At 34.1% G+C, this 17,848-nt stretch overlaps 1 protein-coding gene across 2 annotated transcripts in view; it reads left to right on the plus strand.

Annotated features, from left to right (window-relative positions):
* LOC149802996 (carbohydrate sulfotransferase 8-like) overlaps positions 1 to 17,071 on the plus strand; it is a 31,471-nt gene extending 14,400 nt beyond the window's left edge. The window contains exons 1-2 of one of the 2 annotated variants that reach the window (XM_089952539.1): positions 8,511 to 8,832; positions 14,894 to 17,071. In XM_089952539.1, coding sequence (XP_089808665.1) covers positions 8,707 to 8,832; positions 14,894 to 15,991 — 1,224 coding nt within the window. In that variant the 5' untranslated portion in view covers positions 8,511 to 8,706 and the 3' untranslated portion in view covers positions 15,992 to 17,071. Of the gene's footprint in view, positions 1 to 8,510; positions 8,833 to 14,893 lie in introns of those variants that run through there. The other variant, XM_089952540.1, reaches the window with a different exon arrangement.
* Positions 17,072 to 17,848: the final 777 nt, after the last annotated feature.

Here is a 17,848-nt window from a genome sequence, read left to right on the forward strand (position 1 = left end):
ACCTCAGTAGAAGTTTTGTTTCCTTCCTTTTTGTTAAAGCTGTTTGCCATTACCTGCCATGCCTGCTGTTTTTATAACAATCCGAAATATTAATTTTAAAAAGCCAGTAGAGGACTAGGAGAGAATAGAAAATATTGAGAGAAAAAAAGTTGTATATATAAAAAGTACAAGGTTTGCTTAGTTGTTGATCTATTTGTGCCTTTCAGCAATCGTTACAATACCTGTCTTTTTAGAAGTGGCTGCTTACCGTGTAAAAAAATCATAAAAAATTGACACCAATTTTAACAAATGTCCTCAATGATGAAGCTAGGCGTCCGGCCAATGAAAATATTTACTTTGTTGCTCTGCGTCGAAAAAATTTTAAGTGGAGCGTATAATGAAACTATCTATATCTAAAACACCATGACTCCCACCTTCAGATTTTTAAAAAATAAAAATAGCATTCTTGGATACAAGTACGTAGACAATAAACCAGCTATTTTCAGTGTCGTATTTAATTGAATGTTGTCTCCTAATAGAGGTATAATTCTTCTTCTTATAGTGATTATTTTGAAATTCTCGTAGATGTATAGTACTTTTCTTAATGACATAAACTATTGTATTTAACTATTTCTTGTAGTACTCTCTTTTGAACTTTCCATTTGTTAATATATTCTTTATTATGCTATTGACTTTTTTTCTATACCACCATTTGTTGTATTGTTTACAGTGCAATGTATTTTCTTTAACCACTTTTCTAGTGGTATCAATGAAAAGGTTTATAATAACTGATTGATGTAAAGGTTGGTTTTGTCTTTCTCTGTTCCGCATTTTAAACATACCTTTAAATTCAGGTTTCAATTTAAGTAATTATACTAAAAGTATTTATACTGATTGTAAGTAACATTGTAAGTCAGTTTAAAAATAAACTGTTAGCAGCTTAAAATCATGTTTGGTTATCTTTCCATTTCTGTATGAAATAAACAAATGGAAGGAGAAGAAGACAAAAATGGACATGAAAACATGTTTAGCGAAGAACGTGAAACGGTAACTTCACCAAGGATAAAACATCTTCGTAGAGTTGAACCTGGCAGACAGCTTGGAAAATGTTTAAAGGAATTATTTTAAAAGCCAAAACTGAGCATTTAAGGAAGAAAAATAAGAAGACCCTAAAGAATGCTAGAGTTGCTTTAACTTTCTGCCAGCTAATAAATACCACAGATTTTACCCGCAGACAAATGTCGAGTAAAATAAAATTATATTGTTTACAACCTAAACTTAATCTGCCCTCGCATTTTAACACAGCAAGAATTTGTTTAAAGGTCAAATTCATTGTAAATACAACCTATATTATATGAACTCATTGGGCTCTAAATATATTCTATATTTGTCCTGATCTGGTATCATTCATCGAACGGTAGAGACGTTAAAAATAAAACATGTTTGTAACACAGTAATTTACAGACGGCTGAATCAGGAGTGCATGTTAAATTTCGGCATGACGAACGTGTGACGTCATTTGTGTTCCAAGAAAATCTTTTACTGCGATCTCTTATTGCTGCAACGGGTGCTTGCATAATTTTGTCTATCACTGAATTATTTCAATCGATAAATAGGAGATAAACACAGTTGAAAAATAATTATACATTTTTAACCTGCTACATTGTGATCAAAATTATACGTTATTACTTTTTATAAAAATATTGTATGCTTTTGCTTCCATAATTCCAGTAAAATGAGGCAGGAGAATTTTACGTAAAATGACTATAAATATACCAAGAATATGAATCTTCATATATAATATAATAATTGTTATATTAAACCCTTTAATTAATTAGTTTTTCAAGCCGTGCTTTGGTCTTCTAAAAAATGTCATGACCTCATAAAAATGTACCAGTCTTTGCTAAAAGAACCAAAAAAACATTAGTTGTGAAAAGCGGTTCTTATTAGTGAAATAACAAAAATTGAGACGAATCTCCGTGTCGTTTTCTCAATAGCAAATGAGACCTGCTTAGTCAGGGGAAAATTATTGATTTACCCACGGGAAGCTACTGGCAAGCTTTCTCACATATCCACACTGGCCGAGCCCGAGACTTGAACCCACGCCGACAGGGGTGAAATGGTTGTGATCGGTAAAAGCGAGCGCTTTAGACCATATGGACACGGGGGGGGGGGGGGGGGGATTATAAGCTAAGTAATAGGAACAAGTGTTTGAAACTATTTTGTGATGTGATGTGATATGATTTGGATTTTTAACGTAGCTTTAACGATTTTTCAGTCATATCGCTACGATGTCTGCAGTGTGGCAGTTTATAGTAATGTCTAGCACTGGGGAATCATGCCGCAGACATGTAGCATGATGTCCCACCCAGTCACATTATCCTAACACCAGGCCGACCAGTCCTAACACTCACATCTTAATGCTGAACGCCCAGCGAGGCAGCTGTTAGCACCATTTTTGTAAGTCTTTGTTATGACTCGGCCGGGAATCAAACCCACGACCTACCGCATCCGAGGCGGACGCTCTAACTATTTTGTTACTTTCAACATACAAACGTGACCTCTGAGCTGGTCGTCGTAGGAATAAAATCGAAAATTGAATAGTAAATCTCTAGATACAAAATTATTTACTACAGCGGCGATGGTACAGAGTGTGCTGTCGGCATAACGCCAAAGTTTAACAGTACGAGTACCCTTTATATGAAGTTATTGGCAATTGGATGGAAACCTTTCTCATGGCGTGGTTCACGTGAATTAAAAATGTTTGAAACCTTTAACGGCGAAAACTGACATCTCTATGGGCAACATTTTCCTTACCACTTTTAGAATACTTATTAATTAAATCGTCCTCCTTCACCGCCCTGCCTTCTTCTCAGCCTCCTCGTGAACAATGACTCTAACGACATCTAAACAATCGATCCCCTCCCTAAGCAAACACAAACACAAACTAATCGTAAGAGAAAAGAAGCTCGACCACCTTCCCCTTTCTCTGTTTTGTTTTCTTTATCTTCGGCTGTTACTGACATTTTAGTTGTTAGCACAAATGATAGATTTTTATTAGAAAGTTTGTCAGACGTAAAGATGCTTTATGTTCCTAGATTTAAAATAACACGAGCAAATCATACATATTAAAAATAACATTAGAGTGAAAAGTTGAAGTCAAGATCCATTAGAGTGAAAAGTTGAAGTCAAGATCCATGTCAGCAAGGCATACATTCTACATTGTACAAATAAGAGATATCCGTAAATAGAACTAAATGAACGTTGACTTCTGAAATAAGGTTAGAACATCGATATTCTAGTTAATGACCCGATTCCAAAGTGTTACATGCACGCACTGCATTGAATGTTCAGCATTCTCGATATTTTCTTCCAATTTTTATAGAAAATCTGATTGTCTTCAAACGAAATATTTTGCTTTTTGGGAATGTCATATGACGATATTAAATCTTTTAGAAAACGTGAAAAGTAGTAAATATAATTGACATATTTGGTTGTACATAAATATTTTAAAGTTACGAAACAATTAAATCTGACCAGTGCTTGAATCTATTCACGTCTCTTTGCCATATAATCAAGATTCTTCTCTTTCCAAACACTTTAACTTTTACGTCATTATATCTGTTCAATATCGCCCTCATAATAATGTTGTACATATATTAACCATCTGAAATAGTTTGCACTAGAAAGTATTCCTTGCATAGGAAAGTCACTAAGCATCTCTTTGATGACGACAAAAGCAGATAGAAATCACGAACAGAGATTACTAAAAATAACTGCATCTGGCTTGATCTGAGATGTACACATGATAACAGATTACATGGTAGTCACTTTCCAATACACAGAAAAGCAAACGTAGATGCACACAGAGTATATAATTATTTTGTTTCCGATGTTCAGATAATCATTTAAAACAATGAATACTCATATGTATGTTTTGGCATGTATATAGTATGATAGTCTGTCGAGAGAAAACGTCCAGTAAAAACAATGTTTACACTAAATTTGATAGACACTTAGGCCTAATACAGAAACATCCAAGTACGTAATTATTATCTGTCAAACTTTCTGTTCAACAATACTTTTGATGTAAACTGGTCATTCCTTGATAAAATGGTAACAGTGTTAATTCACAAATGATAATTTAAATAAGTGGTAAGAGCTACTGGCTGAAATCTGTCAGAGCGCAAAAGGCTTTATTTATAATTGATGACTTGTGATCTTGACAGAAAGAAGCTAACCTAACAATGTTAGGTTTTATGGTCGGACTTTTCGAAATATCAGTTTGGATGACCTGCAAAAGGCCAATTCTGCTGTGAAGTACCTCTATGAGAATGTTACGATTTTATGGATAAGATTAAACGCCACTAAAACTATCTTCAATACAAATGATATCGTCACAGATGAAGAACAAAAGGGAGATTGTAGATAAGCCAAAAAGAGACAAATTAACAAATTTTAATGCATTTCGAATTTCCGTTTGGCTGCAGAGTGCCGATAAGTTGTCAACAAATATATCAAGCTGCTTTTTCATTTTGATTTCAGATATTTTGTGACCAGATGACCTGACTGAATTAATTTTATTGCATTTTTTCTTGTTATTAAATAAACCATTTCTGTATATTTTAATTTTGTTTTGACCGCGCTTTATTTTACCCATTCACCAACTGACTATATTTGTATTTAGGAGGCGGTCATGAATGAACACATTTTTGACATTAACTCAAAAATCTAATTGAACACCATTCAATTATTCCTTCAATAGTCCGGCAAATTTCTAATTCATTTGTGGGATACTAAATATGTTATCATTTCGATATGCACTATTGTCATAGAAATTCGTGTGATTGTCCATGTCACATGTACTGTTTCAACGTAATATACTGTGAAACAATATCAATTGTTAACACTCTCATTCTATCGCCGTATTTGTTTTTAAGTTTGTTGTAGTAAAATACAGGCATAGACCAATTGGGAAACATCGTAAATCCATTGTAAATTAGTACTAAATCATCCTCAATAACTGCCCTCCTGGCAAATAAAGGATCCTTCTGATACTTAAAGGAATCGTCTTTACATAGTTTCACTGTTGTTCTTTTCTGCAACTTTCCCATTTGTTTACCAAACAAACTGTTATTCATCAATTTGAAATTTTTTCTCTCAAATTTGTTTGTTGTTTTTGGTCTAAAATTTGTATTAAGTTCGGTGTTCGATTTAAGACCAGATTATTATCAAAATAAACAAATCTTGCTTACTGTTTTGTTAAAAGCCTAGTCGTATGTAAAGCTTCACGTTTTTGTAGTAACTCTTGTCTTTCCAACGCACATGCTGTATTGTACTGGTGGTAGGCACTCTCTACTGGATATAAATATGTTTTACACGCTAATTTAGACATTGGTAAGTACTGGAAGTGATTCAAATAAAGATAGTAAATTTATTATATGTGTTGGTTTTAGTGCTTGAACGTCAGCACGCCAAGTGTTTGACGTTGACGACAATGATATATATATATATATATATATATATATATATATATATATATATATATATATATATATATATATATATATATATATGTATGTGTGTGTGTGTGTGTGTGTGTGTGTGTGTGTGTGAATTACCCGACGAATATATTGTTGATGATTATAATATTCAACAACGTGTTTAACAAGATGTACAGCTAGACTCGAATGGAATTAGATTACTTGATTCTTGCAAGCAAACATATTTATGTATAACGTGTAATGAATGGGCGTGCTGGTAATGTAGCTGATGATCAGAATATTGCCAAGTATATATATATATATGTTGGACACGGTGGCTGTAGTTTAATATATTATGTTATTGCTTCTCAGTCCCTTCTCAGTAATGTACTGTCGTTTGATATTTGGGGATATTTTGTAAACTAACCTGCTTACGTCATTTACAATGACCTGCATCAGCATCCATATGTAATATCGGTTCTTACTATGTTTATTTTTGTATATTGTATAATATAGATTATGTTATCTTATTGTGTATTGTAATATCCGCCAATCAGTTCAATGAATCGAAAATTGTATCCTCACAGTCCGTCTGGGTTATTGGAATGAATAAAGACTCATAATAGTTTTGATAAGTTGGTGTTGTATCCCTATAAATCATTTATCATCAGCACTGATCAATCATTTTTATATGGAATTAGTTTCTCTCAACTTATGGGTAGTTCATGAAATAGTCATGGAAGTATAATGGATTCTCCTAAATATCCACGTAGTAACATGCTTTTCATGAATGCAGACGACACGTCACCCGGCCCATCCGTCATACGACGTAACCAGTATTTGGTTTATCTGTTGTATATTGATTTGGTGTACAAACAAAACCCGGATGGAATTTGTTTAGTTGTTTCAGTTGTCCAATATGTCAGGTTGATTAGTAATCGTTTATGTATGTGGTATGATGATACTTTCGAAATCACAATAAATACTTACGAAATATTTCATTGACATTTACGGTTTTAACACTTTCAAACTGAGCCTTCATTAAGCTTTATATCTACAGCATTATCTATGTGGTAACATAGTCTCTTGTGTTCTGATATTTGCATGGATTACTGTGAAAAGGAAGAATAATTATGAACAAAAAAGTATTTGATATTCTTCTGTTGGAAGTGCTGAGAGCGAATTTGAAAGACATTGCATTCAAATAGTGTCAACTGATATCTTTATAGAAATCAGGTCCACCATGCTGAAATATAAATAACACTTCAACGCGTATTTCTCCCACTGTTTCAATTCTAACAGTATTGTCGTATTTATCTCGGCTGCAATCCATTGTCTTTCTGTTTCTATATCTCATCCACATTTGCGGATATCTCAAATTAGCTTTATTTATAATGGTCCTTATAATATTTTCTTTCGTTTGGTTCGATATTGGTTCATCAAGCATTGAAGTATTTATTTTTATTTCTTTAAAATATAAATATTTAAATATATATTCAACTACTTATTATTTACACTTTGTAAAACGAAAATTCAAAATTTTGTTATAAGTGTAAAAAGAAACTGAATATCACACAAGACGATCCTGATGACTAGGCGACATGCTTGCTGGATACAACACTACACGATGACAAGCACTTCAGTTAGAAGGTAGTTTATGTCTTTCAGTTCTAATTTGATCTTGGTTGGTATAGTTCTTACTACATATTTATTCTGGTCTAATACGTTTTACTCGGCATTTCAAGTATTTAATGTTATCTTAGATATTGAAATTAATTCAGAATCCAAAAATACAACTGCGCAACATTTCTAATTGGACAGGGGCCGTACTCGTTCTGGTTAACGTGACAAACCGATACAAGAGAGGTAACAGTTCAAAGTTTTCTGGCTGGATGCCGTAGTGTGTTACTTCGCAATGCAGTTTATTCAGATTGATCAAAATATTATTGAATAAGGTTTGGAACTAAATGAAACGTTATGATGGACGGGTCTCGTGTCTAATAAAACTATGATAATTCAGTAGGGGCTTAGCTGACCTATGCCTATATCCCGTTGTGATCACTGTCCAATAAAGGCCTTCCCGTAAATGTGTGTTTAGAACCCCTTGTCTGAAATGAGACAATATGCCACTTACCGACTGCGATGGGTGGTCATTGAATAAATTAACACCAGATGATCGCTTACCATACAGAGGATGAAAGGTGAACCGAAAACATTTCAGGTTTCGTCATATTAGATATGGTGTTTACAGTTCATATTTGCTGTTTAGCCTGTGGCTATCTTAATACAGCTATTAAGAAAATTAGTTAAACTATGTTCATGTATGTTTTCTGCATTTTTAACATCGATATCGACTCGAGGATATATATATATATATATATATATATATATATATATATATATATATATATATATATATATATATATATATATATATATATATAAGGGGGATAAAATAACATTTAATCTTGAACGTTAATTCAGAGCCATTTGCTCATCTAATTTTTAAAAGATCTACATCCACCAGGATCGTAGAGACTTTTGTATTTGCATGAACACGATTCACTTAAGTTCCCTGCCTTCAGACAAATTGTTGCGGCATGTATACAGGAAGAGGAAGTGGTTGTTTTCTTTGGTATAGATAATTTATTTCGGACTTAAAAGAAGGAAGTAAACGACCATTTTTGTGGCGAAGTCCTCCGAATGGAAGTAGAATGATTCCAGGTTCCTCCTTCTTAAAACGTCTCAAGATGTAGTATTCCATACTAGAGTGTTTCAAAGCAAATTATTCAGAAAGTTCAAACACAGCATAATATGTTGACTTATGATTCATGATGAGTCAGGCATTTTATTAGAAGTATAAGTATATTTTCCGTAAAACTGACTTCCTGAGCACATTTATATCGCTTATGTACAAACATGATATGTTGTTGTCACCAGGGCAAGGCGTTAGGATAGTGTCCCAGTCTAATGTGAAAAATCAGTATACCAGTGACAAAGTTCATGTCCTTCAAGTTCTGCACTATAGTCACATGTACTACTCTTTTACCTGCTAACCTGTGATTCGAATCCTAGTATTTATGACATGTAAGCTGGGCAATTTGTTTTATCTAAAACAAAGGTTCGCAGTGCTAGACAAGAAAATTAAAATTGCCTTTGCGGAAAGCAGTCTTCACTTTGCCTTCTACATAGAAGCAACAGATATACAGGATTTTTTTACTACTTCGTCAGTTACACAGACATCATGCATATTTCGTCACGTGCTAAACGTTTTCGCACGAGAATCCTCTTATACCACAACAGCAGGATTCTGTACCTCACGACGTTCAGTTTGTGCTTCTTCTGTTTATTCGTATTAAATATATCTAAGGTAAGCAAAAGTTACCATCTTGTTTTCCTTTTATATTTTCATTTTTTCCTGTTTTTGATGTTACATTATTTTCATTATTTTGTATTGGTAAGTCATTAATGTATAAAATTAGCTGTTTGTGTGCCACTTTCTGTACGTGTTTTACTATATACATTATACTGAGAGGGCTGAAATGCTATATACATTATACTGAGAGGGCTGAAATGCTATATACATATACATTGTACTGAGAGGGCTGAAATGCTATATACATATACATTGTACTGAGAGGGCTGAAATGCTATATACATTATACTGAGAAGGCTGAAATACGATATACATTGTACTGAGAGGGCTGACATGAAATGTTGTGGAAAAACGTATCCTAACCAGATATGTTGATAACGGCAAATACTGTACATGTCATTGTAACAAATTCTGTTCGTGGAAGGGTTTCATTTGAAGAAAATTGTTATTTGGTTACTTTCGATGAAAATTTTCTCTTCCTCCCTCTCTCTTCGTTCGATTATGGCATATTTGATCAGTTTCAAACTTTAAAAACACACCATTTGTAATAAGATATAATCATTTCCATCAGAGACTGCCTGTATATTACTTTTATTTGTCTAATCAGTTGATGTTTGCAAGTAAGTTGTATGTAAGACAGGCACAATAAACAAAAGATTATTCTTTTGAAATCACAAATTATTTATGCTTCAAGCACTACTAAATTCTAAAACATATACTTAGTAATGTTTTTCTAGGTCACCATATATAAAATACCATATATAAAATAAAAAAATTATTTATTTTTACACGCCACCACCACCACAATTTTAACACTCCAAATAATTATTGCAAAATTATTAAATATACACACATTTCATAACACTGTAAATAAATATTTCACATGCAAACCATAAAACACTTTTCATAACTATTCTTTAAAATCGGACAGTGTTAACTCTGATGGCAAGTGCGCAGTCGGGCAGAATCAATTTGACTGGACAATGTATATGCCAACAGCTGGATGTGGAATACTGTATTGTCATTTTTCAAATTAGAGATGAAATAATCTGTGAAATCTATTGATAATTTCATTTCTGTTTCAAATACGATAATTATCTTTTATACTATGTAATTAATTTACATGGGGGAAAAGCATTTAATTTTAATAATAATGTTAGCACAATTTTAAATAACTTTAACAGTCTTTCCCATTATAATTGAAATTATAGCTATGGGAAAAATCAAATTGTTATTATGAATAATAGCTATCTTTGAAAAATTATTAAAGATACGACTAATAAAGAAAAAAATATTATTGATGAACGAATTCGGGATTTTGGTTTTTAGTAAATGTAATGGAAATTCTATTTTAAAAATAGTTTGTTTAAAATGAAATGAACCAATCATTCATTTTTATTTCGTTTTTCCGGTAAACTGGCTGGTCGTAGGGGCGTAACTGATGACTTTGCGACAATCTCTCTCTATTTTGCCATGTTCTCCACTGCTCTTTGGGACTTTGCAAAGTCCATGATATTATCTTTCCATCTCTTATTCTGTCATCCTCGTTTTCTCCTTCCTCTCACTATTCCCTGTAGGATTGTCTTTGATAGGCCAGATAAGCGTGGTACGTGACCATACCATCTTAGTTTACAATTCTTTACAGTGGAGAGCAGATCTTAATGTGGTTCAATTAATATGGTCCAACTGCACCTAATGCGCACCTCCTCATTGGATACGTGGTCTAAGTATGGTATTTCAGGATCCTTCGATAATATTTCATCTCTAAGTCATGGATTCATCTCTCTAGTTATTCTGTCAGGGTCCGTAACACATGCATACAGGAATATGGACATGACGATGGAGCGCATAAACTTGATCTTGGACCCAAGCGTGATGTTGCTGTCCTTCCAAATGGGCTTCAGCCCAGCCAGTTCATATGTTGTCTGCGCAATCCTGTATACAACCCCAGGTTCTGAACCTTCATCAGAGGCGATAGCACCTAGGTACTTGAAGCTTGTCAATATGCCCAGCTTCTGTCCATTCACTATTATTTCCTTCTGGATCCCACTAGAGTTGTTTGTTACTAGGTTGGTCTTTTCAGAACTCATCTCTATCCCATACGTTGGTGATGTTTAAATGAGATGATACACTAAGGTTTCCAGTTTTTGTTCATCTCCTGTTCATCCATAGATATTATCTACGAAGCGCAGATTGGAGATTGCTCTGCCTCCAACACTGACACAGCCCTCGTGGTCTTCCAAGACATCCTTTCTTGGCAGATTTTGAAGAGAGTGGGTGAGAGCAGGCACCCCTGTCTAACTCCGACTGTGGTTTTTAACCAATCTACTATATTGCCATTTACGAGAACTGCGCTAGTCTCCTTGTCATACGGGTTTTCTATCGTGTTGATTAGTTTTGCGTTTATGTTGCATATCCGCATGGTGGCTCACAAGGCTGTATGCCATACCTTTGTCGAAAGCCTCCTTGAAGTCAGCAGAGACATAATAGAGGTCCTGTTAAAGCTGCAGATATTCTTCACAAAGGATTCTAAAGCTGAAAATCTCCTCTATAGTGGACCATTCCGGTGGTCTAAGTTGTTAAGCGTCAGCCTCGGATGCGGCAGGTCGTGTGTTCGAACCACGGCCGAGTCATATCAAAGGCTTATAAAAATGGTACAAGCAGCTGTGCTCAGCATTAAGGGGTTAGTGTTAGGACTGGTCTTCCTGGTGTCAAGATAATGTGACTGGGTGGGACATAATGTTACATTTCTGCGGAACGAAATTTAATATTGGAACCATCCTGTCTTATTTTCTGGAAGCCAGGGCGGAGAGAGTAGCTTTGAACTGTTTACATCTGGATATGTACATGTAAGTAAGGAAACGGTGTCGAAGTGAACAAATTTAATCCTGACAGTCAGAGAGCAAGTTGTTCAAACTATTTATGTGCATCCGAAACGTCACTATAATAAAATGCGTTTCATCTGAGTTTATCAGATTTGTTTTCGAAAGTCTGTGGATAAATTACATATAAATTTAAATCATTTAATTAATTTTATTTCTGAAATATTTCTAATCAATGGACGCTATTTTGTTATGTACATGTACCCCCCCCCCCCCCCAGCGTTTGATTGGCTGGAGTATAAAGTAACTCGGGAGGTTATTCGGATAATTACGGAGCAACTCGGTTAAATTCGGTATGAAATGGGCTATTGACTAGGATTCATTTGAACAGGTGACGTGATTCTATGCAATTGAATCACACGTGAGCATTGAGGCAGTTTAATCTGACGGAACCTTTTGCTTCACTGAAATTATTGCATATTTTTCCTTAGTGTACCATCTTTCTCTGTCCTTGTCTTTCTACTGTACTTGGTTTACACGCCGCTGGGTTTTGTTTTTGTATTGGGTGATTATTTGCTGGCTGCATAATAAGAACTCTGTATCATGGGCAAAACTACGGTAATGCTGGTATGCAAATACCTTTTAAGCAGATATCATTTATGTTGTTTATAGCTTGGGGTCAACTTTAATGTTCATGGTACGGAAGTAAATAGCTGCTTTGCCTGCAACTTAATTGCGATACTCTTACGATGCGAAACTCCCTTTCGTTGGGGCATGCATTTTTGTTTTAAAAACATTGATTGGTGCATACATGTCTCGTGTTTTGGAACTGAAGGCCTCACACATAATCACCATATATGTTTACTCGCAGATATTCATTTGCTCATATGGTCACAAACTGGGAAATATTTTAATACTAGCAGACGTTCCGACTAAATTCAGACAACACTGACCTGACGATATGGAGATCCCACATATAAAAGAAAAGTATTTGTTTATAGCTTCAGTGATTAGACTCTTTTTTTTTTCCTTCTCAACTGCAATTCTTTGCATCATTATATCTGGTATAATCGTTGACTACCAAATTAAACTCGTCATAGCTAGCTTCGTTGTAGGCCGATAAATGAGCCCTTCATCCGTGATGATTTGGATTTTCGTCCATCAGTATCAACACAGATTTTTTTTTTTTTTTGGGGGGGGGGTCTGATTTATCAGACTAGCTTCGTTGTTGTTCAAGGCATCGTCGATGCTGTCTTGCTGGCCAATGGTAGACATCACTGTCTCATCGTGTTTAAAAATTTTGTTGTAATTTAACTATTGCTTCTAAAGTTTTGCATCAAAAACAACCAACGAAGTTGCACCAAGCCTACTAAAAGCCAGATGGATAATAGTTCATATTGATATTCATGCGGTTATTCTAAACCAATAGCTCTTGCACCCATTCCATCAAAATCTGTAACAGTGCTAACCTCTACACAGTTTAAAACTTTACACGCTATTCTGTATTTCTCTCTGACACCTCGGTAATATTCGATCTCTTGTAAGCATGTCATTATTAAATTCGTCGATCTTTTGCAACCTGGAATTCATACAATTTCATGTCGGACGTGTAGATATTTTACCTTCTATTTATATGCAAGAAATGGGTAGCTAACATTGAATTAGTTACATTTTTTTTATAAATGAATATTTATCCTTAGGTACATTAGTATATCTGTAGCTAGCAAGTCTTTTCTGGTAATGTTTTCGATACTGTCATGTAGTCACTTGTAAATTATGATAGTAAAATTGAAATAGGTTTATTAACAGCAAATTAAATTTGCTCTCTGCCTCTGCTGTTATTTTAAAAACGTCTTAATCATAAAAATGTAACCATGTATTATCGTGAAACTTAATGTCGATTGATAAATTGTATTAATTCGATGTTTTGCTCCAGTTACCTTTGGTCAGTGTATTTTGTTCAACTTTCCATATTTTTTTCTTGTTCTAAAAAAGATTAGCCTTCGTCGTGTACTTTCTTCTAATAAAATATATATTCCCATGTTTAAATTAGTTTAGGTTTAGGTGTATCTTTGTAGTGTAAAGGTTAATCAATATTTACTCCAAGTATTTATTTCAATATGTAGATATAATCGAATACTAATATTGCTTCTATAATGACACTAATGGCAAGAATTCCAAAAATCATCAAATTCCAGATCCTTGCTTGTTGCAGTTCTATTTATCTGTTCTTCTGGAATTGCATTTGATTGTTCTTTTTGTACAGTAACGACCGTAATTGTGTGTACTTGATATGTTTAATCGCTAATAGCAGGTTCAAAATGTAACCAACAGTGATCTTTGTATATACATCAACAACGTATGTCATACATGAGCATACATACATACATACATACTAAATTAATCCCTGTCTCTTTTCGTTACGGTTATGAGCACAGTGAAGGTTATATGGTGCTAATTTAAAGTACAAATAATGTTCACAACCCGATAATATAATTTCCTGGATATCTATAAATACACCACGTTATGTAATTATAGTTATCAGCAGTCTACTGCTTCCCTGGACTACAGCTTTAATATTACAATGTTTTCCAAAAGTTTTTGAAGACAGTTTTATGGGTTTCAATTCTTGAATAGTAAGTGTAACTTTATTATTTTTATTTGATACATGCTGCATTTGAACTTTTTTTTAAAGCGTAAATATCATTCCAAAGTTGAAATTATCATCTCATGATTTAATTTTTCAAAGGTTATCTCTTGCTTTTCATTCTTTAATAACGAGTAATTTTTTTATTTTTATTGCATTTACACAATTGTAAAGCGTCAGTGTTTTTCAAAAGTTGTAACTTAACTGTAGTAATTACATTTTTAAAGTGAAAAAGTAATCAAAGAAATGAATAGCGACTGTACCTAACGTCAATTTATATACTACTACTTTGCATTCATGCAGAGCAATGGGATATACCCCAATTTAAATAGGGGTAAATGAAATAAAGGAACTTATATGAACCGAGAGAGATCTGACTTGGCTGATGCAGGACAGAAAAGCGTGATGTTCTGATGGCAATCACGGCAGGAATTAAGTCAATTAATACATGCACGTAAGTCAACTTCAATCGAATTTTAACCTCACTAATGCATCCTTGCTAGCTGGTGCGCCTATTATATTTCACACCATTAAATATGCAGTCAACAACAAAAAAAAACTTCTTTCCGCTCTTTTCTCGTTACAGAAAGGACGAGAAGACGCCAAGACTGAGGGTTATGAGCGAGCCAGAAGGATGTTGAAAGTATGTACAAATATGACTCTAGAGTCGAGGAGAATAAAAGAAGTGACTCTGAGAAAGAGTTCTGATAATTCTGTTATCTTGTGTCCAATATTCAAAATTGGGTCTACGTTTTGGCGAAGAGTATTTTATATGGAAAATGCTCCGCATCTAAAAAACACGATAAACCCCTATGCATTTCCTTTTGATGCGAATTCTTATGCGAAAGTGTATTATATACAACATCCAACGATTGCCCAGGCGATGACGAAGGTCATGTTTACTAGGGATCCCTACGCGCGTCTACTTTCTTTTTATGTTGATAAATTACTCTCGCCAAATCCCGTTTACTGGAAAATCGTGGGTAGGGCTGCAATCAGCTCCATTCGAGAAAAGCCAAACGAACATAGCTTGCAATGTGGATGCGACCTGACATTTTCAGAATTCATCAAGCATGTCATAAATACTTTCGAAAACAAGCAGGCAGTCGATCCTCATTTTCAAAAAATGCACGTCCTGTGTAATCCTTGTGAAATGAAGTACACAATGATTGGGAAGATGGAAAGTTTCTCTACAGATCATTTGGAAGTTGTGTCTAAGCTTGGTCTGAACTCGACCTTGGAATTCCTGAAAAAGAATGGTAATTCTCTTGCAGAACTGGATGCACTTTTGGAAACTGTAAAACATCCCTTTTTCTTTCAACATAAATATATAAAATGCATTTCTGTTGAAGAAGCATTGAAAAGGTCCTGGAGAATTCTTCAGATTCGAGGAATTATTGGAAAGCAACACTTTCCTGTTATTATGGGAATGGGGGCTAATACCACTCAAGAAGAGTTCAAATCACTTGCACTTGCAGCTCGTGCAAAATCCACACCAGAGGAAAGAAATCAAGCAAAAAAGGAAGCTTTCCAAGAGCTGTATCGAACTGTGCCTTTATCTAACTTAGAGAAAATAAGGAAAATTTACAAGGAGGATTTTCAGTTATTTGACTATGATGATATGCCTTCTGCTATATTCGATAGAAGTGAAAATGTGACTTTTTCAAATTATTTAGATGCATGAATTGGATGAAAAGAAAATTTGTTTTCTCTCTCTCTCTCTCTCTCTCTCTCTCTCTCTCTCTCTCTCTATATATATATATATATATATATATATATATATGGCAATTATGGAATCAGTACTTAAACATATAAGGATAGCCACCACTTATGTCTACCCTACAACAATAAATAAATAAATAAATCTAACCTACGAAAATAAATAAAAATAAAGAAATAAGGAACACCAACAATCACTGTAGAAATAAATCTCACCGCAAATCAAAGAGTTATCCAACGTGTCCGGTTCCCTTGTATTCTACACAGTTATGCCATTCATAAAGGCTCAACATCTTTCAATGGTGACTGCAAGAAGTCGAAAACCCCATTTGAATATCTTATTACAAAGTCCCGCTACAACCCTTTGAGCCTAAACTAAACTCTAAACTCTGTTTATGAGAATCAGCAACAAAGGTATATTCTTCAATTTTAAAGGCAAATTATTAATCACATGATATCCATATTTCTGGAATAAAATTTATATAATAAAAAAAAAACTATTCAGGTATTGTGGAGAGTATTACATAACAAAATCTATTAATGGTGGTGATGTTCCATTTTGGTCATGAAAAGTTTAGTCGTATCGATATCAAGTATCACACTAAAATATATCGTTAGCATTAGCACATATGAATATAAAGAAAACATAAATCGTTAACATAATATTTAGTAAGCACATAGATGTTAAGAAAAACCTAAGCTTATTTTGATTTGAGTTCTCTGCTTAGGGAGTGTCAGAAAATGTGCCGCACGTGTCCAAAATAACAGCTTATTCTCTCATAAAGGCAAAACTTGGTCTGAGCTTGCTGAATGTTTTATTAGTGGATTTCTTATGGCCGTACTGTATATTGTTTATATTATATAATATTATACTGTTCATATGTCATATTAGATTAAAATACGAGTTATCTCATTTATAACTAAGATTCGTCACGTAGTCGGTACACTTTTTCTAATGTGTTTAGTTTCATACTTTCGATATTTTAACATGTGAACATATCACTTGATGTGATTCTGACTGACTCAAATAAACCCATGAACTTATTGTGCTGTATTCTCTTTACTGATTAGCTGAGATCGTGGGAAAGCTGGCTGCGATCGTGGGCAATTTACCACCGCATGGGCTTGCTATGTCATTTATAACATACCATAATATGAAAAATGGATGAAATTCCAAGACAAAACATCAACAACAACAAGAAAAACTTAAGATATTGTTCAGTTCATAGTGAATATGTAACTTGGGGTTGGAGAGGGGAGTTAAACCTGAAGCATTGAATCCATCCTATATACAAGCGTGGTTTAAATGTTAGCTTCCAAAAGTACATAAACTCACTTTTGTTCACAGAAGAACGTGGCCATAAACCGAAGCTTATCCAACAGAAGCCTATCCAACCACTGCATATTTACACAGTAAATATGTGATGCAATTCCGAGCGAAAATGAAATTTATTTACATATTCTGTAGTCAGCTGTTCCAAGTCAAATACTGAAAATATCCGGTTACAAATACATTACAGTAAATATGGGAATTTCTGCATCCAGCAAATCCTTTTTCTAATGAATATGGCAACAATTTAATGTTAAGTGGTGAAAGTGACATGTTAGGATACGTAAATATGGACCGTCTACTGCATTCTAACCGGTACTGCATCAAATATTGTGACATTATAATAATAATAAAAAGAACAAGAACAAGAATTAGTAAGCATAGGGAAGTGAATAAATTACGAACCACATTAACCAATTATTTACTTTTTTAAAAAAATATATGTCATCCAGTCAGATTTGTGAACACTGAACTTTTTGTGTGGATGATATT

The sequence above is a fragment of the Sinohyriopsis cumingii genome, chromosome 3 (genome assembly GCF_028554795.1).
Source record: "Sinohyriopsis cumingii isolate HCF-2022 chromosome 3, ASM2855479v2, whole genome shotgun sequence".
NCBI classification, from domain to species: domain Eukaryota; kingdom Metazoa; phylum Mollusca; class Bivalvia; order Unionida; family Unionidae; genus Sinohyriopsis; species Sinohyriopsis cumingii.